The 26,298-nt window shown below is 44.3% G+C and overlaps 2 protein-coding genes across 14 annotated transcripts in view; one reads left to right on the top strand and one right to left on the bottom strand.

The window, feature by feature from the left end:
- The window catches only part of SUGP2 (SURP and G-patch domain containing 2), a 19,642-nt gene extending 5,927 nt beyond the window's left edge, over window positions 1–13,715 (bottom strand). For 2 of the 5 annotated variants that reach the window (XM_043536098.1, XM_043536099.1), the window contains exons 1-9: window positions 13,583–13,715; window positions 12,614–12,735; window positions 10,206–11,798; window positions 8,711–8,828; window positions 6,253–6,761; window positions 5,958–6,069; window positions 3,045–3,553; window positions 1,930–1,994; window positions 1,103–1,239 (exon numbers count right to left, since the gene is read on the bottom strand). In XM_043536098.1, coding sequence (XP_043392033.1) covers window positions 1,103–1,239; window positions 1,930–1,994; window positions 3,045–3,553; window positions 5,958–6,069; window positions 6,253–6,761; window positions 8,711–8,828; window positions 10,206–11,798; window positions 12,614–12,728 — 3,158 coding nt within the window. In that variant the 5' untranslated portion in view covers window positions 12,729–12,735; window positions 13,583–13,715. Of the gene's footprint in view, window positions 1–1,102; window positions 1,240–1,929; window positions 1,995–3,044; window positions 3,554–5,957; window positions 6,070–6,252; window positions 6,762–8,710; window positions 8,829–10,205; window positions 11,799–12,613; window positions 12,736–13,274; window positions 13,424–13,582 lie in introns of those variants that run through there. The other 3 variants (XM_037885787.2, XM_037885786.2, XM_027834380.3) reach the window with 3 other exon arrangements.
- On the top strand, window positions 13,676–26,298 carry ARMC6 (armadillo repeat containing 6). 9 transcript variants are annotated; one of them, XM_027834381.3, is made up of 9 exons: window positions 13,845–14,123; window positions 14,703–14,819; window positions 16,639–16,799; window positions 17,480–17,562; window positions 19,750–20,320; window positions 21,066–21,211; window positions 21,980–22,111; window positions 23,023–23,160; window positions 24,651–26,298. In XM_027834381.3, exons 3-9 carry the CDS (start codon window positions 16,679–16,681, stop codon window positions 24,861–24,863), a joined length of 1,404 nt encoding a protein of 467 aa, XP_027690182.1. In that variant the 5' UTR covers window positions 13,845–14,123; window positions 14,703–14,819; window positions 16,639–16,678; the 3' UTR covers window positions 24,864–26,298. The 9 variants fall into 9 exon arrangements, with proteins under 9 accessions (XP_043392040.1, XP_043392039.1, XP_027690182.1 ...); XM_027834382.3 differs by having other exon boundaries at window positions 13,885–14,123; window positions 14,707–14,819; XM_043536105.1 differs by lacking the exons at window positions 13,845–14,123; window positions 14,703–14,819 and adding an exon at window positions 13,676–13,824.

Below are 26,298 nucleotides of genomic sequence, written 5' to 3'. Positions count from 1 at the left end.
TTAATTGCGTGCTGTGGAAACCAAGGGGCTGCATGTGCTCTTGGCTTCTCCAAATGTGTTGGGATGAGGAGTTCTGGGAGCTAAGGATCCAGTATCTTGGTAGAAAGTAGAAACTTATAGACCAGATGGGGTACTTTCCCATAGGGCATTCCCTTCTGAAGGAAGGAGGTGGGAGACTAAGGTGGTAGGCCACCTAACCACAGGGTGTCCCAGAAGTACAAAGAAACACACACTTGGCTAAAAGACACCCAACTAAATTAACTAATTATGTTGAAGAGAAAGATGGGAAAAAAATTTGCCTAGGAAAATAAAGAGTAAACCAACAAAGTACTTCAGCCAGCCAGAGTTTTTCCCATATAGTTGGTAGAGTGAAATCACAAGTTCTTTTGTGCTCTTTGTTTCTATCTGCAGCTTGGAAGAACTATAACCTACTATCTGGGCTGGAAGAGGACATTGGAGAAGACATCCTTAAAACTTAGAAAAGATTGTAAAATAATAATGTATGCATTTCAAGAGAAAAGCATGCTTACCTTCTAGGAGATGCACTTACCTCTTTGCAGGATGCAGTGGAAAGAATCTTATGTTTACAGTGGAGACCGTGTATTACCTTAACACATAAGTACTGTGTGTGGAACTCCTGTGAACTCTACTTATGTTACAATGCACACATCACTGCAATATCCAGGCACCAATTGGAATTCTGTATGCAGACAGCTTGCAAGGTAAAACCTATTTGTTTTCCTTCTAACGGAACAGGGCACCCCTATGTTATTACAAGGCTTCCACACACAGCAGGGTGCTCTCCAGAGTTTAGGTGGTGTAAATACAGCGCCTCAGGAAGCATTTCCTCCCAGCCTTCAGCAATGTCCATTCAGATGGCAGGAAACAGCCTCCCCTTAGAACACCAACTTCCACCCAATCTGATTAGTAGAGACATGAGGCCTCCAGTCTCACCTCTGACCAGCCCAAGGAGCAGACCAAGAGTGGGAATAATACACAGGACCGATCCCCTCAGGACAGGACAGGGACCCACAATTGCTACTAGAAGCATAGTATTTTCCAAATATGTCTAATATTTTTGCAGTTTGTTCCCATTACATACACTTTCACAGGCTCTTTGATTCCTTTTCCTTGTGAACCAAGACCACGTCCTTCTTGCCAGCCCATCTTCTGAAGCATCTGGAAACCCACATTCTTAACTGTTAATTTCTTGTGTAAAAAGTCTAAGTCTTTTGGTTTCTGCAGAGAGAGAAAGCAGGGGGAGAGTTTTTGATACAGAAAGCAGCCACCGATTTGATCTCTTCACCAGAAACCTTCTGCAAATTGAGTGTGTCCAAGTTCCTGAATGTACAGAAACAGATTTAAAAAGTATATGTTTAATTGACAGGTTTCTCCATTGGGATGGAAAATGTCTGCTGAAGAGTAATCGTTTGTGTAGCCAATTTACAGAGTAAATTGTACCTGACAAGCTACTTTTATTGTGTGTCATGGGTTTGTTTAATTACACTATCAAAAATAGGAAAGCGTTAGAGCACACTATTTTCTTTTTTAATAGCCATGTTTTCTGATAACAAAAGCAGGATGAAAAATTTGAAACATTAACCCAGTCACTATTACAAAAACTCCATTGGAAGACATTTATATTAGCCTTACAAAATTATTCTGAAGAGGTAAGAGAAAGCTACCAGATTAACAAATGATTTAATTCTTCAATAAGGGCCCTAACCTGTGGGGGTGTTGAGGTTTGTCACCTTCCACTGTCTGCCCTGGGAGTGGAGAGAAGTTGGCTACTCTCAAACAGTGCCCTATTCCTTGCAGGATCCAGGCTTAAGGTTTGGATTGCCATGAAATCAATGGCAGACATTTACAGAAACTGCAAAAGAACTATTTTCACAAGACAGTGTGTAATTTCACTCTCAGTTTCCTCACCTTCTTCTTCTTTGTAACTGGGCGGCCTCGGGGTCTGTCATAAGCAATTCTGACAGGTTCATGAACTGGGAATTAAAGCAAAGATAAAAGTCAATCACAAAGATGACCAATTTTAATATGGAAATAGGAAAATACATATTCATATACATGACTCCCATTTAATGTCTTAATCTAATACTACTACCAAGGACATTAAGGTTACAGTGCACAAAAAACAAAGATTTTCAAAGGCACAAGTGGGACCTAGGCACTAAACTCCCATTCACTGTCAAAGGGAATCAGGCACCTAACTACTCTTTGTACCTTTGACAATCTCCCCAAAAAGTACTATAGTCCAAGGATCAAATTCTGCAAGGACTTCATATCTGTTCAGCTCCACTGACTTTGAAAATGTTTTGGTGGAAAGCCAAGTCAAGACTGGCACATAAATCAGTTCATTGTGTCTTGTTCCCACAGCACATATGGAGTCATCTATTCATCGACCATTTTTATTTATGTGTGGTAAAGACACTCATGAAAGTAGTTAGTGAACATGTGCAGCAGTCAGTTTTCAGCATAAGTATCACTCAACTGTTAGAATTTATTCTTTTAGAACACAAAAGAGATAACATGGCCACACTGTCAAATTACTTCACAAATTCCACTTAACTTTTGAGATACAAATATCAAACCAAAATACTTCCCAATTTACTGTTATGAACTTTTTACAACATGAAAGTATTAGTCTGACTTTCTAAATATGTTCATTGCCAGATCTGAGACATTGCTCAAAACTAGAAACAAGTGATGGAAATCCCCCACCAACCCACCTTTTTCTCACTTTGTTTAATCAACAGCAGAAAGGAGCGTGGGTATGCAATATCCACATATGCTCACTGTATACAAGCATTGTTGAGTCAACCTTACAACACACACAAGTTAGAAGCAAGTTTTACTATTGCACCAGAATGCAATGACTGTCCACCTGTTCACTGGGATGTGCCAATGGCTACTAGTGAATAGACATCTGAAGTCCGTATTTTTTTAGTTCAATTTATTAAACCAAGAACCACAAATATATAGGAATTCAGGGACTCTTGCTGAGGGCCAGAAAACATCCTTGAAATGATACTTACCTTTTGGTTCCTCTATGAGGCAGACCCTCTTAGATGCAGGAATCATGCCAACTTTCAGAGATTTGCTGCTGATTCTTTTGCGAGGAAAAGGGATACCAGGAGCAGAAGCTGGCACCTGTGCTGACAAATTTGGTGTAGTACTATCGGAAGCTGAGCTTGGCTGCATTTCGCCTGTTGAAGTTTCATCTCCTGTTTTGGATCGCATCTCTTTGGATGCGATCTCCTCAGCGCCACCTGCTTCCCCCTCCTCTGCATGCTCCATTTCCACTTCTTCCAAGGTTTGGGAGATATTCTCTTCAAGTTCAGCTTCTTCCTCTTCCTCCTCATTGTCTTCCTCCTCCTCCTCTTCCTCCTCCTCTTCTAAATTATCCAAATTTCTTTCTTCAGGTTTATCACTTTCCCCAGGTGCAGCTATTTCCGAAACAGCACTAAAGTTGATGGATGGACACAATTCATAGACTTTCATTCGATAAAATTTGAAAGCAGAACTGTTTTGGTCTTGTAGAAACCTGGAAAACAAATTGCATTGAAAAGCATTTAAATTCAACAACTAAAAGAAAATGCCTATGAGTTACCATAAAATTAGATATTAAAAATTGATTTAGTAAAAAAGATTAGATGTAGTCATTACACTGGTACTTTTGTACTATTATGAAATGCTATAGGAACTCCCAATCACATGTAAAAAAAGTCTCTTGGTCCAACTAGACAAATACAAATGACGTTACACCAACAAAAGATTTGGCCCAAAGTGGCACAGCCCCACAGAAAGCAGTAGAGCCGTGCCAACTTACACCATCAACAGATTTATCCCATTGTGTTTAAAGTCCTAAAAAGAGTTCAGAACATAAGAATGGTCATTGTTGGTCAGACCAACGGTCCATCTAGCCCAGTATCCTGTCTTCCCGTGCCAGATGCTTCAGAGGAAATGAACAGAACAGGGCAATTTATCAAGCAATCCATCCCCTGTTCTTTAGTCTCAGCTTCTGGCAGTCTGAGGTTTAAGGACCCAAAGCATGGAGCTGCGTCTCTAACCATCTTGGCTAATAGCCATTGATGGGACCTAACCTCCATGAACTTTTTTTTTTTGAGTCCTGTTATACTTTTGGCCATCACAACATCCCACAGTAATGAGTTCCACAGGTTGACTGTGCATTGTATGAAGAAGTACTTCCTTATGTTTGTTTTAAACGTATTGGCTATTAATTTCATTGGGTGACCCCCACCGGTTCTTGTGTTACGTGAAAGGATAAACACTTCCTTATTCACTTTCTTCACATCATTCATGATCTTATAGACCTCTGTCCTATCCCGCCTTGGTCATCTCTTTTCCAAGCTGAACAGTCCCACTCTTTCTAATCTCTCCTCCTATGGAAGCTGTTCCATATCCTAATCATTTTTGTTGTCCTTCTTTGAATCTTTTCCAATTCTAACGTTATCTTTTTTGAGATGGGTTGACCAGAGCTGCAAACAGTATTCAAGGTGTGGGCGTGCCATGGATTTCTATGGTGGCATCATGATATTTATTATCTTATCATCAATCCCTTTCCTAATGGTTCCTACCATTCTGTTAGCTTTTTGGACTGCCACTGCACATTGAGCAGATGTTTTCAGATAACTATCCACAATTACTCCAGTATCACTTTTTGAGTGCTAATAGCGAATTTAGACCAATCACTTTGTATGTATAGTTGGGATAATGTTTTCCAATGTGTATTACTTTGCATTTATCAACATTGAATTTCATCTGCCATTTTGTTGCCCAGTCACCCAGTTTTGTGAGATCCCTTTGTAACTCTTCACAGTCAGCTTTGGACTTAACTATCTTAATTAATTTTGTATCATCTGCAAACACTGTCACCTCACAGTTTACTCCTTTTTCCAGAACATTTATGAATATGTTGAACAGCACAAGCCCAAGTACAGATCTTTGGGGGACCCCGCTATTTACCCTTTTCCACTGGGAAAGCCGACCATTTATTCCTACCCTTTGTTTCCTACCCTTTAGACAGTTACTGATCCACGAGAGGAACTTCCCTCTTATCCGTTGACTGACTACTTTGCTTATGAGCCTTTGATGAGGGTCCTTGTCAAACGCTTTCTGAAAGTCCAAGTACACTGTACCCACTAGATCACTCTTGTCCACATTTGCTGACACCCTCAAAGAATTGCTTTGGGGTGCAAGATGACTGGCTGTGGATGTAAAAAAAATTACATCTCCCATATATCACGACAACTGTGCATTCTGGAGAGATATTGGCCTCCTCTCAAGCTTCAGATATTGTCTCCATTAGTGGTCAATAAGTTAAACCAGCAGTTCTCAAACTTTAGCAACCCGAGGACCCCCATTTTGATTTAAAATTTTTCATGGACCCCCCAAGCTGGCTTCTAATTTTCCCCGGGGCTGCTGGACTCCTGCTCAGCCCTAGCCCCCAATCCACCCCTGCCCCTCATCTTCCCCACCTCTTTCCGCCCCCACCCCAGAGCGCCCTCTGTGCCGGCTCCTCCCCCTCCCTCCTAGTGCCTCCTGCATGCCATGGAACAGCTATTCAGCCATGTGCAGGAGGCGCTGGGAGGGAAGAAGCGGAGTTGATCAGCGGGGCTGGCAGCCCTGGACATGACCCGCAGACCCCCTGGAGTACCTTTGTTTGAGAACCACTGAGTTAAACAAGATGGACAAATAATTTGACTTGGTAAAAACAAATCCAAATCCTACATTCCTAAAAATATTTAAACATTACAATTGATAACTTCTTTAAGAACCAAAAGACAGTGATATTAAACAAAGATCTATGTAATTTAATGCTGCCAAAAGACAGATCTGTATGTTAAATAGTAATTCTACATTAAAAGCTTGGTGTTGTAATTTCTCTTATTAGACTATTTACACAAATGGATATATAGGTTACTCACCAAAGATCTGGGTTATCTGCACTGTTATCTATGCTGAACTGCTCAATTTCTGGTCCAACCTGAGCAACAAACTTGGCCAGCTTCTCAGCAGTTTCCATTGTTTTAGCATCCACTGCAAGTGAGAAAACAGTATGTTTGTATAGTGCCTAGAACAATGGGATCTAAAGTAACTGAAATCTCAAAACACTATGACATGGTAACTAATGATACTAAGTAGAACATTTTACTGACATCTGAACTAATGCCTTGCTCATACTACTGAGCATTAATGATCTAATTTCAGATCTTCACCTACCGTCAGGAAATTGAGACAACAGTGACTGGGAATGTCCAGTGGATGCTGATAAATCCTCAGTGTCTGCCACTTCTTCCAGCGACAGAGAAACTTCTGGACTGGTGGCATGCTGTGAGGATCCAGCTGTGTCCAATGAAGAGTTCTTCTCAGACATGCTGATTTCTGATATGGACGGTTTTGACTGAACTGAACCTTGGGTGAGCTTGTCTTGACGTTTCAGCATCGTACCAGCTGAAAGCACAGTCTGTGTCCCTATGGTTGATTTTCTCACTTTCCTGCCTCTAACTCCATGTTGTGTAAAAATTCCAAGTCTTTTTCTTTTAAAGAGCCTTTTCTTGATACTTGCTACTTTCCTCGCATACAACATTGCCCTCACTGATTCTGTTGCAGATTCTTCTGGTGTTTTCCCCTCTCTGCCTCCCTCCTTTGTAGATGATGTCAATCTTTGCATCTCTGATAACTTCAGTCTGTAATATTTGTATTCTAGACTATCCTCCTCAGACAAGAACCTACATTAGAAAAGAAAAATAAATGCAGCATGTGTAAGGAAAACATATATTGAAAGCAACCTTCAATATTTCAAGAACGTCATGGTAGTTGATAGTATATAGGATGCCCTATCCCGGTAAAAACAACATGCAGGTATGGGTTTTCCTCAGATAAGCAGTAGTTCCATTTCCTAAGCAGTAAGCAAAGATAAGTTGTGTCAAGCTCCAAAATCACAGATTGCTTTAAGATAGAGCTCAAGTTGCCTGTAATGAAACAGCTATACTGTAGGGCTCATTCAAAGTGACGCTATCAACTTGATTTATTAATTTTTTTGAAGTTGAATAATTTAAAATAATTCCATTTTCAGAAAGAATGCTCTTTAAAGAGTACATATCGGATTTAAAAAAAAGTTTTCTTCTACTTCACTCAATGTTTATAAAAAGTATTTTCAGCAAGAAAAGAAACTGAGTGCCTGTACAGAAGCAACAGTTAATTAACTATACACAAACTATACTTCCTGGATTTAGGAAAGTACTTAAGCATGAGTCGTCCCATTGACATTAGGGCTATTCACATGCTTAAAGTTAAAGTCACGTGTTTTAAGAAACTTCTAGACTCAGCACCAAAGTGCTGTCCAAACTGCAAAGTGAACAAACTGGAAAAGTATAGACAAATTTTCTCTAGCTGTAATTTGTGACTACAGAAGCCAATTCTCAAACAACCTTCAACTAGACAGTGTTGCTTTAAAATAAAATGGTATTGGTAAAGATCTGGACAAACTGACTGGATTGAAGTGATTCAAGCTCATTTTTGCTCATATGAAACCTAAACCAGGATTTAAATTCAGGTCTTTTCTAACCTTCTGTAATTTAGACCCTAACCCTGCAGCGAGCTCCCTGCAAGCACATCCCTATGCCTGTCTGGAGTCATGGGGGCACAAGGATCTGCTCAAATTGAGGTCAATGCTGGATCAGGTCCTCAGCCCTCTTCATCTTCAAAAAGAATATTCATGTTAAATTACTGAAATTAAATCAACTTCATATAATAGCATTTTAACCTGGACCAACAAGCTTTAATAGAGCATTACAAAACTTTTCAATTTCAGTTTAATGCAAGTTGCAACTTAAATTTCACACCCAAATCGCTGTTAGAACAAAATGAGATTTACTTGAAAAAAATTAAGACTATACCATGCTTATGCAATTATGTGTCTCAAGTTCTGTTTTTAAACACTGAGTATGGGACTAAATACATAATTCACACAAACATACATTAATTATACCTAAATGTCTTATGGCTTTCTAGTCAAATTGTTTTTGCCCTCCTGCATGTGGACTGACAGATCAAAAGGAGTCTAGTCTACTAGACAAGGCAGGTGACTAAGAATTAGGACTTCTGGGCAGATATCACTTACTTTCCAAGTATGTTAAAAAGCTTAATTAGCACTTATAAAGTGTTTTTAGCTATTCAGATGAAATATCCACTATGGGCTTGATTTTAAATCCATTGAAATCAATGGCAAAGTTGCCACTGACTTCAATGGAGCAGGATCAGACACTAAACAGGGCAAAGTAGTATTATGCTACAGTAGAACCTCAGAGTTAAGAACACCAGAGTTACAAACTGACCGGTCAACCACACACATCATTTGGAACTGGAAGTACACAATCAGGAAGCAACAGGGACAAAGAAAAAACAACCACCAAATACAGTACAATACTGTGTTAAATGTAAACTACTAAAAAAAATGGGGAGGGGGGGTGGGAAGCATAGTAAAGTTTTCTTCTGCATAGTAAAGTTTTAAAGCTGTATTAAGTCAATGTTGAGTTGTAAACTTTTGAAAGAACCACCACAATGTTTTGTTCAGAATTATGAACATTTCAGAGTTACAAGCAACCTCCATTCCCGAGGTGTTCGTAACTCTGAGGTTCTACTGTATATTTAGAACTAATTTCACCAAAATACCTACCAATATTCAGGGCAGCTCTTCTGAGCAGTTCTCTCTTTTGCTGACAAAGTACCTGTAACAATACTGTTCACTAGCTTTTCAATCGTCTCTACAACTCTCCGATCAGCACGCTGTGGAACTGTGACAACAAAGAAGCATGGTCATTGTGTTAGTCTTGTCAACAGGATGTAAAGATGTCCAACCAGGTTTACAGCAATATTCCAGGAGTAAGCCAGGTATTCTTAACATACTACAGGCCCATTCTCAGTAGACTGACATTTTAGGTGTAATCAGCATAATAGAAGGGGGAAGTGATCATGTAATAATTAAAAAATGTAGGGTTGGGAGATACATGCCAGGATCATATTAATTATACTAGTTTTATAGCATGACAATTACTAGCGTTAAATCTAGTTTCAATTCCCAGTCAAATAATGGAGCAAATACTGAGGAAAGAGTCATCACACATCCATGATGATGGAATCAACAGCAACTGGCATCGTAAAGAACAAATCTTTCAGAACTAATAAGATAAAATTATCTTAACAGAAAAGTTATTGTTTTCAATATAATCAAATTTTAGAACATCATTTGATAAAAAACATCTCAGAATCTCACTCAAAATTATTTCAAGTTTGCTTGGATAGGAAGTGTCACATGAACTGATATTTGGCTGAATAACTAGAGCCCTGCAAATCTGCGTCTATCTGCTTTATATCCATGAACCATTTTTGCATATTGCAGATTGGATGCAGATACAAATTTTGTATCTGGGCAGGGCTCTCTGAATAACCATAAACAAAGGGTCATGACAAACAGCAGTGTAATAAATTGGTGAGAAGCGTCTACTGGGATACTGCAGGGATTGGTGTGAGGTCTCATTTTATTTAGAGGTATCTGGTCCAACTTGAAACTTAAGTAAAAAAAAAAAAAAAAAAAAAAAAAAAAAAAAGGCAAAAGTAGCTTCAGCTACTATATTTACCTCTGTCTGCCTCTCAATATTTGTCGTTTTAGTTACATTTTCCTGTCTTTTAAAATATTAGCAAAAAAGATGCAAGTAGAATTAATGAGAATACATTAAGGGAAAATTAAGGCTAAAAACAAATGAGGAAAAAACTTTGAGGATGTATCTCTTAGGTCTGAAACAGTGTCATTATGAGAAGCAGTGTGGATTAAGGGACTGAGATGAGGCTGGAGCCATGACCCTGCAAAATCTAATCACGGATCTGTCGCTGACCACCTACATAGTCTGGGCAAATTAACTCATATACAAAATGAAAATTACTTCATCAAAAGGGTGTTGTGAAGACTAGTTATATTTGAATACTACTATGAAAATGTGAAATGCAAGTTATTTGTCACTCAAGGCACCAATGAGTGTATTATAGGGAATAGTCTTGCACTGGAGAGGGATGGACTACATGGTCTAGTAGGCCTTTTCATCTCTAAATTCTATGATTATATGGAAAAAATCTCAAATATGTATCAGAAAGATATTTTATGGCATTTTACTTACTCTTCATTTTAGGTCTTGTATCAGGAGCAGTTTTTTTAAGCTGTATTGTGGACTCAGGTTCTATTTTTTTCATCTGAATTGGATAGCCACTTTTCTCAAGCCAAGCTTTCAAGTTCTCTATGTACTCTCTTCCAAATAATGTTGAATCATCAAAATTTGGGAATGATGTTGGTGCTGGAGCCATTTCCTGAAGACCAACAGCTTCAAGTATTTTCTCTTGCCTGAAAGCAGAAGCTAATGCAAACGTTTGACCCAGAAGTGCCAAGGACTTACGACACAGAGAAATGGTGGTCTCAAAAGCACCTGCCATTTCTCCAGAATTACTGAAACCACTTGTCTTGATGCTTAATTCATAGGCATTACAGGCCATAAGCAGAGGTGTGACACTCTTTAGAAGACGATCTTGGAGTCTCATCATGTACTTATCAAAAGGCTTTATTATTTCAAAGAAGCAGTTCTTAGTCTTCATGGCACCCTTGTCCAACAACATATTTAAGAACTCATTGTCTACTTTGGGAGTCTTCAAAGCAGCATGTTGTAAATTTTTGATGGTAAAGAAACAATAATCTCTGTGTTCTGGCTTTAGTGAGCATTTGAATGAAGCAAGCATTTTTGCACACGTTTCTGTCTCCAGCTCAAAGAGAGCCCCAAACAGCTGTTGAAATTCTGCATCATTTTTTATTGTGTGAAATCCAGCCCATTTTATTATTTCTATTCCAAAGGTTGAGAATATGTCAGACTTGTCCACAAGATCAAAATTAAGATGTCTGAGAACATGCTCAGACTTACGAATTCGGATGACAGGCCTTTGCGTTGTCAGAGTTGATCTCTGATTAGGTCGTAGGATTAGCTTCTGATTAAGGCGCTGGGCAATTGCAGACCTCTGGTTAGATTGTTCTGTAGTTTCTGGCATCTGATCAGGTTGCAGAGTTGACTTCTGATTAGTCACTGGTAGTGTTTTTTTGGTGTTCCATTTCTTTAGAGGAGTTTTGATATCTCCTTTAAATACTTTATTTTTAATCAGGCCTCTTGTAATATGTTTTCCTCGCAGAATCCTTCCTCTACTCATGTTGCCTCTGCGTACTGGCGGTCTGAACTCACTCTCAGATTGAAGTCCGTATTCCAGGTCATAATCCTGACTCTCTATGTTCCCATACTCCTCTTCCACAAGTCCTGGTGACCTAAAATCACCCAAGAGCTCAGAAGAGCCAAAGTCAGTGTCATGCAATCTAGAGGATTCCCGAGACCCAGGGCGGCCATAGTCCCGGTCCCGAGACCCAGGGCGGCCATAGTCCCGGTCCCGAGACCCAGGGCGGCCATAGTCCCGGTCCCGAGACCCAGGGCGGCCATAGTCCCGGTCCCGAGACCCAGGGCGGCCATAGTCCCGGTCCCGAGACCCAGGGCGGCCATAGTGATCATGGTAGTAGTTATCTTTCCTCATGAGAGGGCTACTAGATCTATAAGAAGGCCCTGGATAGTCCTCTCTAGCATCTCCTCTCCAATCGTCATGAGAGGAGGGACCATCATGTGAATATCTTCCATCATCATGAAAACTGTCTTCATACCTGGGTCTTGAAACCGATCTTGAATGAGCTGCAAGGAATAGTTTAAAAGAAGAAATGAGTACAACATAAAATGTGTTAATGTACTAGGAGGTCAAGCACATTTAGAAATCTGAGCAACCAGCACTCCTAAACATCCCCTCGAATTAGAACCCAAGTCCAATTCTCTGAAATATTTCTCTCCTTTCTTGTACTTTCCACCTTGTAACAGAAAAGCAATAAACGTTGAAAAAAAGTCTGGGTTTTCGCATGAGAAATAATTACTTAAAATATCTGATTCATAGATTCATAAATTTCAAGGACAGAACAGACTACTGTGATCATCTAATCTGATCTCCTATATAACACAGGGCTTAGGACATTCCCCAAAATAATTCCTAGACCATATCTTTTAGAAAAACATCCAATCTTGATTTAAAAACATGTCAGTGATGGAGAATCCACCACGATGCGGGTAAGTTGTTCCAATGGTTAATTATTCACACTGTTAAAAATGTATTTATTTCTAGTCTGAATTGATCTCATTTCAACTTCCAGCCATTAGACCATGTTAGACCTCTCTCTGTTACACTAAGGGTTACTAAATATTTGTTCCCTGTGTAGATACTCAAACTGTAATCAAGTCATCCCTTATCTTTCTTTAAGGTCAACAGACTGAGCTCCTTGAGTCTAACACTATAAAGCGTGTCAGCCACGCCTCTTTGCCCTTACGCAAAAAAACACAGGGAAAAGCTATATTAATGCAAATTTATAGTAGAAAATTTAAAGATATAAAAAAATTATGATCTGTACAGCAAGTGTCATAATCCACAGGTGAGGCAAACTGCGAGTTGATTTGGGCCTTACCTTTAAAATGATGGATTGTCTCTTCTATAGCATCATTTCGGTCCATCCGATACCTTTTAACTTTATCTTGCACCACAGCATCAAAAGTCTCCCGCGTAATTCGTCTTGAGGCCATTTTTACTCTGTAGCAAGAAAAATGCTCAATCTCTGACAGAAATACATTCACGGCTTGCAAACGGACTTTCTTTGCACAAGGGAGAGCGAGCTGCCTCTTGTAAAGGCAGGGTTAAGCCAGATGCATTTACAGTGCCACAGAAGAGTGGCATGTTCCATTGTGGGAGTGGCTGGGCAGCATTTTCATAAGAACAGTGTGTGTTTCTCTTCCCCTTGGGCACAAAAATATCCCCACTGGCCTATCAGAGCGTGAGGCCCCAATACAGGAAGGGAATTAAATACAGACTGAACTGCTAGCCTGGAGGAAAGTGACAAGGGCCTCCAAAGCTGCCCTGGGTGGCTTCCCACCGATCACTCCACGACTCCTTGAGGCTGCCCCGGTCCCCGTCAAGCGCCGCCGGCCGGGCTGAGGCCTCCAGCCACCACTCTCGCGGGGCAGAGGGAGGAGCGCTGGTCACGCATCTCTAAAGGGGGATTTCCTAAATCCCGCCTCGGACTGCCCCCCTCCCCCAGCCCCAGCTCTCTCCACCGCGAGCCCCACCCTCACCTCGCCCCGCTCCGGCAGGCAGGGTGCACCCAACCTCCCGCTCGCGCTCGGTGCGGTACAGTCAACTCCCAGCAGCCTCTACGAGTCACCTGACGCAGGGCCCCGTCGCGCATGCGCCCTTCTCACACACACCCCCGCCACCCTTCCCTACGCATGCGCAGTCACTCCCCCTCCCCTGACACGAATTTCGGAGGTTGCGGGTAATTTTATTTTTTATTTAAAATTTTAAAATTTGAAACCCCAGGAAACGCCCCCAACACGGGTAGCTGAGGTGACGGGACGCACTAAGAGCTCGCGCAGCCTCTCACCCCCGGGGCGGTGCGGACGGCGGCTCGCCGAAGCCCGGCAGCAGCGATGTATCCACCAGCTCCGATCCGCTCGGCCAAGTTCCGGCTTTTCTCCACAGGGCGCCGAGCCGGGCCGAACGGCCGCGCACCGCGCATGCGCTGGAGAGGGCGAGGCGCCCGTGAGCACGGAAGAGAATAGGCACGCGCCCGACGGCTCTGCGCGTGCGCAATACCCATCCGTTGTGACGGTGGAAAGAACGCGCGTGAGAGTTTGTGGCGCAGGCGCACTGATATCCCTTTCGGACGCCTGCACAGTCCGCATCCTCCGTGCTCTTTTTGTGCAGTGTGGGAGGGGCCGAGGTGGCCGCACGCTGCAGTGGTGCGCATGCGTACTCTGAGGTTCGTGGCGCTGAGCCGAGCCGGGGAGAGTGTGGTGAGGTTCTTGGCGCTGCCGGGCGGCGTATGGCGGCCGAGCTGGGTCAGTCCGGTAGCCGCGGTCTCAGAGCGTCTCTCCTTTGTTGACTGGGGTGGAACCAGCTACGGCGAGCAGCGAGGCCCAGAGGTGAGGGGGGAAGGGACTGAGATGGGCTTCACCAGGGGACCCAGGCCAGCGGTGCCCCCCACCTCCATGGGGGATCCCCCCTCCCCCAGGGGGTGTCACGCAAGCCCCAGCCCAGCGCCCTTTGCCTTGCGCACAGCCCTGGCCAGCCCCCCTGTCCCCCCGTGCGGCCCTGGGCCGGCTCCCGTTCTTTCTCCTCTCTCCCCATGGGCCTGGCTCCTCTCCTCCTGCTTCTCCAGCTTCCATGCAAGCTGCCCCCCCGGGGCATCCTCTCCTGTGCGAGGCTGTGAGCTGCCCGTCATTACCGGCCAGCCGAGTGGCGTTTTAGCCAACGCCCCCTTCCCACCCACCCCAGGCTCCAGGGCCGGATAGATGGTGGCGACCCAGGCCTCGCACACAGGCTTATCGTTAAGCTAAGGATCAAAGGGGCGCGTACCTGCTATTAGTGCCCAAAATACCAGTCCTGGGACACACCCTGGTGAATGACAAGTACTGCTTTATCCCAGTTCTCCATGACCATCCTTTGCATCCTGGTGGATGCACCTGCCTTATGGCTTTTTGGTGATATAAATGTCTGCCCAGGCAGGTACTCGGAGTGCTGTGTCATGTCACCGTGCGGTCCGCTCTTTCTCCCATGACTGCCTCACCAGCGCACCCTGGCAGAATCGCTACTGCCCTAACTCAGCAGTTTCTGTTCAGGTAGGGCTGCAGCGGCGTCAGTGCCATAGGAACCTTCGCATCTGTAGTCAGGAGCAAAGACCCCTTGTTCCAAGGCTTGTGGCTTTTAATTTCTCTCTCTCTCTCTCTCTTTTTTTAATTGAATTTTAAATAATAAATAATAAAAGCACAGCTTCTCCTTGGAGATTACTCTTATCTATTGAGTGCCACGGTGTAACGGAAACTATACAAAACATAGAGGAAAACCTGGTGCCTGCTCCAAAGAGCTTACAATCAACAGGACAGACATGTTTCACTGCAAATGTTTAAAATATATAACGTTGTAACTGCTGGGATCTGGTGCCATGGTGAAATGGCTAAAATACAGGACTGAGTACCAGGGCCCCTCAAGTTCTGTTTCTGACTCTGGGTCTGAATCAAATTAAAAATATTTTATGGCATGGTAAGCTACACAAATGTTGCCACAATACTTTACTTAAAAAAGACACTCTTGGGTTCTGAATCAGAGGTATTGCATACAGAACCTTTCTGGCTTTGATCAAGTCACTTATCTTCTTTGCCTCTGTTTTTTTTTTTTTTAAATGCTTAAAAATGGACAGTGTCAACTTAAAAAAAATTAACTCATGTGAATCTGATCCATCAGTGTTACGTCCAAGTTCAGTGTAACTAAAAGAGATAAAGGAAAAGAGAGAGATCTTTTCTCTCTGTCTTGAACTTCTAATGGTGCTTTCTGCGCAGTCTCTTTGGTTATAGTCAGTTTCCCCAGTTGTTTCTGTGAGGCTTTCACACAGCAACAGGAAGGAAAATATGTCTGAAAAAATGGGGATTATATGATTGTAAAACCGCACAGATTGCTGTGAGGCTTCAGGACCCGAGTGAGAAATAGAGCGCAGGGAGTCCTGGCTCCCAGTCCTGAATTGTACTTTAAATATTTTTTAATTAATTAGCTTTCAAGTTGATGGTGGCCTTTTTAAAAAAACAAACGAACAAAAAAAACCACAGAACAAATCATGAATTGTTGGGGTGATACCAGGATTGGTAGGCTGGTGAAGGAAGATTAGGGCAGGCTCCAGATTGAGAACCACTGGTGACTGAAGTCCTTTGTGTCTCTCCGCAATAGATGCAGAATAGGTAGCAGCAAATTAAGCTTCTCCATCTCCTCTTTGACAGTATGCCTTGCTCTTGGGCATGAAGAGCTCCCTCTAACAGAGAGATGGGAGTTCAGTCTCCATGGTCAATTAATAAACTTGGCCTCCGTTGAGACTGCCAACAAAGGGGCCTCAATTAGCACCAAATATGATGGTTTGCCTTGTGGCCACTCCATTGGGAACTGGAATGAAAACCTCAAACTCCCTTCAACCACGGCCACTGAATTGGTGTCAGATAGTAATACCTTCTGGTCATTACCAACTTGGGCCAGATTTGAATTGAAGACCTATATAAGTGATGGGCTCTACATCCTATTCCCAGTCCCCTTAGCCATCTTCATCACAGCACAGGAGGTTTAGGCTGGACATAAGGAAAAACTTCCTAATTGTCAAGTTAGTTAAACACTGGGACGTATTGCCTAGGGAGGCTGTGGAATCTCTGTTGTTGGATGTTTTTAAGAATAGGTTAGACAAACACCTGTCAGGAATGGTCTAGTTATTATTTAGTCCTGCCTTAAGTGCAAGGGACTGAACTAGATAACTTTTTGAGATCCCTTCCAGTCCTACACTTCTCTGATTCTGTGTTCTATGCTTTCCTTTTGATAGATAGTAGGGTAATATTTTTGTTTCTTGCCATCAAAAACTTCATAATGTTTTGGAGCAACTCTAATTCTGTGCTTTCCTGATGACAGGTCAAGAAGCCATTCAGTCCCTGTTTAATAACCAAATAAAATGGCATCCAAATGGATCACACAGGAAACATTTGATGATGTGGTGCAAGAAAACATCACGGAATTTGAAATGGATCCAGATGAGGCTGTGAAAGAAGCTGTCCAGCAATTTGAATCTCAGGGTATTGCAAATCCCTCTCACTCTGAAGCAATAGGATATGACAGATATGTAATTAAAATGCTTTCAACATATTAAAAATCAGGGGTCTGCTGAGCTTTTGGGTGTGTGTTAGAAATGCCAACTTAGTTCTCATATAAGCCAGTTATAGGTGTTAAAGAAACCCAAAATATGTGCTCAGTTCTTTCTGGAAACTGACTGCTAATAAAGGGAAGCACTTCTCTAAACTATTTTGTTCTTTTTCCTATGGCACTTCAATCTGAAAGATCCCAAAGCTCTTCAGAGAATCTTCATGTAAGGGTCAGTTGCCTGCCTCTAAAATGCAACCTCTTCTGAGGTGGGATGCGAAGTTGTTTACAACACCCCATTTTTAAGGAGTGTTCATGGTAGGAAAAACTGCTTGAGCTGAAACAGCAGGAGGGAATTTAGAGAGGCAGAATGAACTTTTTCCAAGCTGGAATTTAGCCTGAGTTGCCCTTTGCTTTTAAAAAAGAAAAGGTATTTTCTGATCACAAATGGCCAAGACTTTGGTTTTGTATCCCTTCCAAAGGATGTAATAAACATCCTAATAATCCAGGCCTGTGTTTAAGTTAACTCTTAGTAAAAAGACATCAGCCTAAGCTTCTTCAGTTTTCACCAGAGTTCCTGTACCCCCTGCCTCCTTACTTCTCTCTTGCCTTTTAGGTGTTGATCTGAGTACTATTGTAAAAGCTTCACGGAAACCCACCTCTGAAAATGGCCAAGAGCAAAAACATGAAATTTTGCAGGTAGGAAACGTTAATTGTAGTTTTGCAACAAGCTGTGTGATCTAGTGGTTCGAGTAAGGGGTTGGGAATCGTGAGCTCTGGCTTCCACTTCCAACTCTGCCACTGACTCCCTGTGAGCTCCGAGGAAGGGCTAACCTCACTGTGCCTTCATGCTTTCTCACTTGTCAAATGGGGCTACACATGTCGGGTTAGCTATTGAAGCACCTCAGGTGGAAGGTGCTATGTAAGAGCAAAATAATATTTCCTGGCTGGCAGGAGCAAGGAGTGCCTTGGGTAGCTTTCAGGCCGCCCCCTCTTGAGCAGAAGGAAGGGTCAGCCTGACATGAACCCTCTACAGATGTTCTGAAAAGGGCATGAGTAACACAAATGGGATACCTGGCCAGTCTGAGGATTGGTAATATGATGTGGAGCCTTTCACCTCTCGTCTTCAGTTCCAGTCTAGCCCTAGGTCAGCAGTGAGTATAACTTTGCCAGGAGGTGAACAGTGGGGTCCCTCCAGGGTCTGTGGTGTTCAACATATTCATAAACGATCCGGAAAAGGAGTGAACTGTGAAGTGGCAAAGTTTGCAGACTTTTCAAGATAGTTCAATCCAAAGCAGATTGTGAGGGGTTACTGAGGGATCTTGCAAAACTGGGCAACAAAATGGCAGATGAAATTCAATGTTGATAAATACAAAATAATGCACTTTGGAAAAAATAATCCCAACTACACATATACAATGATGGGTTCTAAACTAGCTGTGGCTTTCCAAGAAAGAGATCTTGGAGTCATCATGGATAGTTCTCTGAAAACTTCCACTCAGTGCGCAGCAGTAGTGTTTTTTTAAAAAAAAAAAAGCTAACACTATGTTAGCAACCCTTAGGACAGGGCAGAAAATAAGACAAAGTATCATCATGCCCCTTATAAATCCATGGTGCAACCACATCTTGAATATTGTGTCTAGTTCTTGTCTCCCCATCTCAAAAATATATAGTGGAACTGGAAAAGGTTCAGAGAATTGCAACAAAGATGATCAAGGGTAGGGAATGGTTTCCATGAGAGGAGAGACTAAAAAGATTAGGGTTGCTTATCTTAGAAAATAAATGACTGGGGGGAGGATAGAGCTCTATAAATTCATGAATGGTGTGAAAAATAAAGTGAGCAGAGAAGTGTTGTTTGCCCTTTCTCACAATACAAAAACCAGGGCTCACCCACGAAATCAGTAGGCAGCAGGTTTAAAACAAACAAGTTTCACACAACACACAAATTGTTGTGAATATAACTCCTTGCCATGGATGTTGTGGTGGCCAAAGTATAAATGGGGTTCAAAAAAGAAACTGGTTACATTCATGGAGGATAGGTCCATTAATGGCTATTAGCCAAATAGCCAGGGATGCAACCCCGTGCTCGGGGAGATCCTACGCATCTGACTGCCAGAAGAGGATAATAGGTGGATCGCTCCATAATTGCCCTGTTCTAAACACTCCCCTTGAAGCTCTAGTACTGGCCACTGTCAGACAGGATACTGGGCAAGATGGACCATATTCAGACTCAGTATGGCAGCTCTTATGTTCTTAGTTACTGGTGCCTGTTTATTGGCCTGTGTGAAATGAGTTAGTGGGAAATTCGTCCACTTTACAAAAATCACCAATAGAAGAGGCACTTTCCAGGCAGACGCTGCAGAGAGGCCAAGAGCTGAAAGGGCCGTGGGGACTAAATTCCCCTTTCGTCCCTAGAGGTGGTCCCTGCAGCTCAGGAGTGAGGCATGCTGTGGGGGAAGAGCAGTGCTAGACTACCTCTGACCCCTTGTAGGGATGTAAATATCTGTTAAAAATGTTAACTGTTTAAATGACTAAAATTGTCATTTAGTCTGTTAAACGATTAAAGGGAGTGGGGTTGGGGCGGCTCGGGCCGGGTCTGGGGTCAGCGGGCTGGGCTGGGGGTTAACGGTTAGGGTTGGTTGGTTAACTGGTAAGTCTAATGCTTACCAGTTAACCATTTAGTATTTTACATCCCTACCCCATTGTGTGCTGAAAGACTAATGTCTATCTCTTGGGCTGTCTAGTGTTTCTCATCATGCCAAATTTGCTTAAATTTAAGGGGAGAAATGATTATTAATATGCAGATGTGATGATCCAGTAGATTTCCCCCCCGCCCCAGGTGATCAGTTGGTGGGGAGAACATTAACCCCCATTTTCCTTCTTTAGACATTAGACTCACTCAGGAAATCCATCGCTGACTCTGCACTCAGTGAGGTCGGGGAACATCTAGTGCACTTCAGTGAGCAATGCAGAGAACAGCTGGCTGCCCGCTACTTGGCTGGGCAGAAAGGTGCCTGCCCTGTGGTGCTGTCTGCCTGCAAGCTGGCCTCAGGAGACAGAAGTGCCATGCTCAAGGCCCTGCATGCTTTGTCTGCCCTCACGGATGGGCAGCCAGACCTGCTCGACTCTGCTGGCCAAGAGCTGTTGCTGCAAACGCTGAAGGAGAACGCAGATGATGCTGAAATGACTCTAGCTGGGATCCGGTGCATCCGACACGCCTGTCTGAAACATGAGCAGAACCGCCAGGAACTGGTGAAAGGTGGCGTCCTGCCATTGCTGACGGGTGCCATTGTCCAGCATGGTGACTGTGCTGGGGTGGTCCGGGAGGCCTCCTCAGCGCTCAGGATTATGACATTTGATGATGACATCCGTGTGCCCTTCGGCCATGCCCATGATCACGCCAAGATGATTGTATCAGAAAACAACGGTTTAAAGATCCTCATAGAGGCTGCCAAAGGTAGTATTAACCCTTTGACTTCTGGTTCTTATCTCACTCCCTCTGTGCTCTCCTACCCCAAAATCATGCTGCTTAACTGCAGGTTTAATTTTTAGTTCTTTATGTGGTTGCTTAGTGGTCAGAGCAGAGGACTGGGAGCCAGGACTCTGCATCCTCTTCCCAGATCTACTGCCAGCTCGCTGTGTGTGACCTTAAGCAAATTACTTAATCTCTCTGGGCCTCAGTTTACCCCTTTATAAAATGGTGGTAATAACTTGCTTGCCTCCCATGGAGGGTTTTGAAGTTTGCTGCTGCTAAAATGCTTTCAGATCCTCTGAAAGGTACTGCAGAAGGGCAGAGTATGATAATTGCTCCAAAGGCAGCTGAAGGGTCAGGATTTCAGTTTTCAGAGCTAACAGTCACCTGGCTAGAGAGCAGTTAACAGCTCAGGCAATAGCTGTGTAAATTTATTCCACACATGACATCCTGCCAGTGTGCCTCTCCCTGGGCCTGAAAAGGCCTGTGAGTCAAAAGGGAGGTCAAGCTCCATGGCTCATTCAATTCATAGTCTACGTCTTTTGAGTCTCAGTCAGTATCAGTTATGATGGTGAGTTTTGGAACAGGGACTCCTCCCCTACTAAGAACTGGACTGAAACCTACCAGTTCATGCTTGATCCTTCTTCTAAAACCCATGTGAAACTGATTCTGCCAGCTCCTCCTTCCCAGCTCCTATTTATTTTCCTCCCTTGTCTTCCTCCTCCTGCAGCGTTCACAGACAACTCCAGCGTTCTCCGTGAGCTTTGTGCCACCTTGGCTCGCCTGTCCGTCCGGAACGAGTTCTGTCAAGAGATTGTGGACCTTGGAGGCCTGAATTTCATGGTGGCCCTGCTGGCTGACTGCATTGACCATCAGGTACTGTCCCTCTTCAGTGAGTGGGATGCTTTCCTGGAAGCGAAGGTATTTATGGGTGGGGGTTGGGGATAACGTTGCCTAGCACGTAACATGGTGCTTTTCATCTTCAGTGCACTTTCCAAACATGAATGAGCATTAGGCTTTGGTAACCTCTGCCCGTGGGCTCTTACCACACAAATGGCACTGCTGATGCCCACTTACCACTTTCTACATTCTGGCACGCAACCAAGGTTCCATGTGCTGAGTTGGAGGGAGAGCCAAGAACAGAACCCAGCACCCTTGCTCTAGCCTCTGTTCTATAAAGCCTCCCCGATCTAGGAATAGAGCCTTCCTAGTTCTCAGGAAAGCTGGAACATTGGCTATCCTCTACATAGTATCTCTGATTTTTCTAGGGAGTTAGGTGCCCAAATCCCACTGAATTTCTATGGATTTGGATATTTAATTCTCTTAGGCTTCTTTGAAAATCCCAGATACTCTGAACAGGGCAACTTGGCCATTCTTGGCCACTTGGCCAACTTGGCTACTGGAGCCAGTGGAAAACGCCATCTGGAATGTGAGGGGCTGGGAGTCCTGAGGAAAATGTTGCTATTCAGGTAGAGTCTTTGACCCCTCATTGGTCCTGCCTGAGGTTCTGAGTTCGAGTCTCAGGGCTGGGAGTGAGGTGGAGGGTGCTGCCTTTCAGACTGAGTGGCTGTGATCCATTTTGCCTGGCTTACATGGGATCTGGTGGGTTTTGTTTCTCTCTGTTCTTTTCGTCGTTGAGTGCAGGAGCTGGTGAAGCAGGTGCTGAGCGCCATTTGGGCCATCGCAGGGAATGATGACGTGAAAGACGCCATAGTCAACACTGGAGGAACAGACCTCATTGTGCTGGCTATGAGCCATCATCTTGCCAGCCCTCAGGTATACACCAGTATGTGTGCTGGGGACTCACTGTGCTTTGGAGCTCTGTGTCTGTCTGGGTTTGGAGGTCTGATTTTTGGCCCATTATTTCATTCTGATAACAGCATTAACGGTGCCCAGCGGTTTCCACCCCAGGCAGCATTACTTGCAACCCATGTAACTACTTCTGACTTGGAACAATGCCCTGCTGATGCTGGGAGCAGAACTGTGCTAGCTGCAGTCGCAGTGAGTAGAATTCTGCTCCCAGCATGGACAGTGTAGCAAGGCATGCGTTAACCCCTTGAATGCTCCTGTTTTCTAGACAGGTTAAATGTGTACGTTACAAGTGTTTGTATGACATCCAAACAGTTAACCACTTTCTACCATACTAGTACATTTATTGTGCTGGACCAGATGGCTCAGGGGATTGGAAACTGGATCCTGAGCTTTACACACCTCAGTCAATAGTTCAGATCCAGCCATCACTGAAAATCGTTCTTCTCTGATGTCTGTGTGGTGGCCTCCATGTCAAAGGAATACACCGGACTAGTTACCAGCCAGCAAATGTTACCATCAAACCCCCCCCATGTCTTTCTCCAGTTGCCTCTTGTATTGGCAAAGCTGAGGTCTCTGTGGACAACAGAGATGGCCGCCTGTTGGCATGAGGTGGCATCAGAAGGGGGTGTTTGCCTGGCTGCTGGCCACACTGTACCTGTTCTGTGATGAACAGAGGCTGTCGTTCTCTAGGCCCATCAAACTGACGTCTCACACCAGCACCAGACTCCCCGTGTAAATGCCCTGGGAGTTGGTGTGCTGGCTCAGTGGGAGACTAGCCTCCTTTCTCCTCGGGGGAATGAATTGGGGGTTGGGAGGCTTCACGGGGGTGCTGCCTCTTTTCTGGTTGCAGTTGTTTCTTCCTCTTGGTCCCGCAGATCTGTGAGCAGGGCTGTGCAGCCTTGTGCATGCTGGCCTTGCGCAAGCCAGAGAACTGTAAAGTCATCATGGAAGGCGGAGGGGCCCTGGTGGCTCTTCAGGCCATGAAGGTGCATCCAAGAGAAGGGGCTGTGCAGGTACCTGTGCAGGAGCTCTTTATTACTAATTCAGTACCGTAGGGTTCCCTGCCTCCCTGGGTTTCTTTGTCTTTCGCCCAACATCTGTACGGAGTTTGCAGCTGTGTGGTGAAGATAATGAAGAAGTTGCGGGTGGAGCAGTGTTCTATAGTTCTTTCAGAGGCATCTGTCTGTCTGAGCTGCTTGATGCCAGATTCGGACTGGAAATTGTCCTTTGATTGTGTTCAGTCCCAAAGACCTTGTTCTGAAGTTTGCATTCTTCAAGCCGTACCTGTCACTAACATCTCTTCCTGCCTGCATAAATATAGCCCTGTGCCCAGCCCCGTGGATGGTGATTCTGTGCCCATCAGGAGGCCTCTTGCATTTCCCACTTCATATCCTACTTTATTGAATCTTTGTGACCTTTAAGGAAAAAATAGCTGGGTGGAGAGGATGGGGTTACATTCCTTCCAGCCTGTCAGTCCTGCTTAAATTGGTCACAGGAAAGGCAGGCTGCCTGTCCCCCAAGACTAAGTGAGACCCTTTCACAGGGAAAAATCAGCCCCTGTTTCATTCCCTAAGCCCTGTAGAATCCTGTACCTGCTCTGCAGCTTTTCTAAATATTTTACATCATTTAAAAATGTTTTATTTAAAACCTTTTTGCTCTAGAGCTTGTTAAACCCTCATAAAAATGGTCACACCAATGGTCCATCCAGTCCAGTATCCTGTCTCTGACAGTGGCAGTCCCAGAGCCTCAGGGGGAGTGTACAGAACAGGACAATTTGGAGAGATCCACCTGCCTTTCCCTCCCCAGTTCTGGCAGTCAGAGGTTTGGGGACACCTAGAGCGAACCTAGTTATATTTTTGTCCTTCACAACATCCCCAGGCAATGAGTTCTCACGTTCCAAAAGTATTCCCAGCACTCAGTGAATTCAGGGACCAGAGTGTAAGGCTGATTGTTTCCCTCCTTGTCTGATGTCCTTGCCCATGTGGCAATCAATGGGCTAACGTCTCTGGCGGAAAGGTGCTCCTGGGCCTAGCTCCCCATCTCATGCCCTGTGTTCCTTGTTTGAGGGTGGCTGATCTAGAGTTAGGAAGTCACTTGGGGATGTTTGGGTTCTGTGTGTTAAGGGAAGGATTTGTTCGAACAGGATTTAACCATGTGGTCAGACCCCTGTGCCTATCTCTTGAGTCTGCCAAAGAGGCAGTGAAAGGTCCTAGGGGTGGTGAAGGAATCAGTCAGGGATGACCCTTGGGTAGTTGGCCAGTTTTCCCACCAAAGCAGGTTTTAATCTGTGACCTGAATGCAAAGTGGCTGCCACTTCTGTATCTGTGGCTGCTACCTGACTAGGAGCCAACTCGTGCAAAGCACGTTGGAATCCCTCAAATAGGAAGGGGGCACCAGAATAAGCCCAGCCTTGCTGTACGTGATTCCCTTCTGGGTGGCCTTATGTTCCTCCCCATGCTCCCTCCATGAGGCATTAACCGTTCTCCTGTCCCTCTCACCTCAGAAACAAGCCTGCATGCTGATTCGGAACCTGGTCTCCCGGAACCGGGACTTCTCTCAGGCTATCCTGGAGATGGGAGCTGAGAACTTGATTGTGGAGGCTCGTGCGGTGCACCAGGATTGTGATGACATAGCCAAAGCTGCCTTGAGAGACCTTGGCTGTAAAGTGGAGCTCCGAGAGCTGTGGACAGGCCAAAAGGGAAGCCTGGCTCCCTAAACCACTGCCCCCGAGAGCCCTGGAAGCTTGGAACATCTCGCTATGCAGCATCTACAGGCAAACATGGCATCAAATAATCTGCACTTAAAACTGGCCCCGAGCAGCTGAAGAGAATTCCTGGCCTGTGGTGTGGGCTGTACTACACAGGGGCATCTAAGCTGTTGCGGAGATGGCGTTGTCTGTGTATATAGGCTACAGATACACAGAACTTGTGATGATCTACTCTCGCTACAACCTGATGCGTGGGAAAGACCTACTTCTCCCCTCCCCCCACCCCACCCCCCATTGCTGTGTGTTACTTATTTATAGTATGGGCTGTTCCCATGTGTGTGTCCATGTTGTGATCCAAAGTCGATCTCTTCCTGCAGCAGTTTGGCATCTACCATTTTAACCAGCCTTATCCTACCTCCTGACCCCTGCTCTGTGCCCTGGTGGCTAGCCGTCCCAAATACTATTTGGGGGAGATGACACCAACATAGTGAATGTCCCATCCTATCCCAATGCTGTTACTAGCATGCTGTGCATTGTCTCACTGTGTTGGCTAGATCCATTTCCATCCGATACAGCATTTTAAACAAATGCAAGGTATTGGCTGGAAACGTCATGGCCCAGTGTGTCACGTTTATAATCGCTGAGCTTCCAGAAATAAATGTAAGATGATAGGACTGTTCCAAATGTGTACAATCAAATGATAGGTGTGAGAGAGCTTTGGCGGCCGGGAAAAAATAGCTTGGTGTGCCCCAGTGTTGTGCCACCAGAGAGCCAGCCACATTTTGAGCCCTTTGCTGGGATCACCCGACATACTCTCCCAGAGCCAAGACTCTTGTATTGTAGTTACCTGCTCTGACCAACGGGCTATGGCTCTCTCAGGAGAGGGAAGACACTAGAATTAGGAGGAAAAAGAGGTGGAAGAATATGGCAGTCTGAAATCTCTTGACCTCTCTCTTACACATATGCTAAATAGCCCCCTCCCTCCCCAACCAAGAGGAAGCATTTTTGTGAATCCTCAATCCTCTTACTCTCTCAGCGGTTGCCAGTTCCGCTCCAGCTGTTCGCTTCCACACTCTGTTCTGTTGCCATTTGCTTCGTTGTTGAGTAACTAAATTCATATTATGAAAAACGTAAAGGGTGCTTAGCCCCAGACAAGCCAATTTGTAAAGGGGAGAGGGGTGTAGAAGATGACTAATGCTTTGGGGCATTTTAAACTGATTATGCCAAGTGTGTAAGTAAATGCTGTTGTAGCCGTGTGATGTCTGCCTGTAAGGCAGCAAAAGTCTTGACAGCTTTGAAAACCCCAAAGGCACTAATTCCACGTGCAGTGTGTGTTTGCAATAAGCTGCCTACATTCCTTTCTCAGTTGCTTTTCTGGCAAAAGCTGCATCCATCTGTCTGTCTCTCTCTGCAATCTCAGTTCAATAAACCCTGCCAGACTGCA

Source organism: Chelonia mydas, chromosome 25 (genome assembly GCF_015237465.2).
Source record: "Chelonia mydas isolate rCheMyd1 chromosome 25, rCheMyd1.pri.v2, whole genome shotgun sequence".
NCBI classification, from domain to species: Eukaryota; Metazoa; Chordata; order Testudines; family Cheloniidae; genus Chelonia; species Chelonia mydas.
This window is presented reverse-complemented; position numbering and strand designations above follow the sequence as displayed.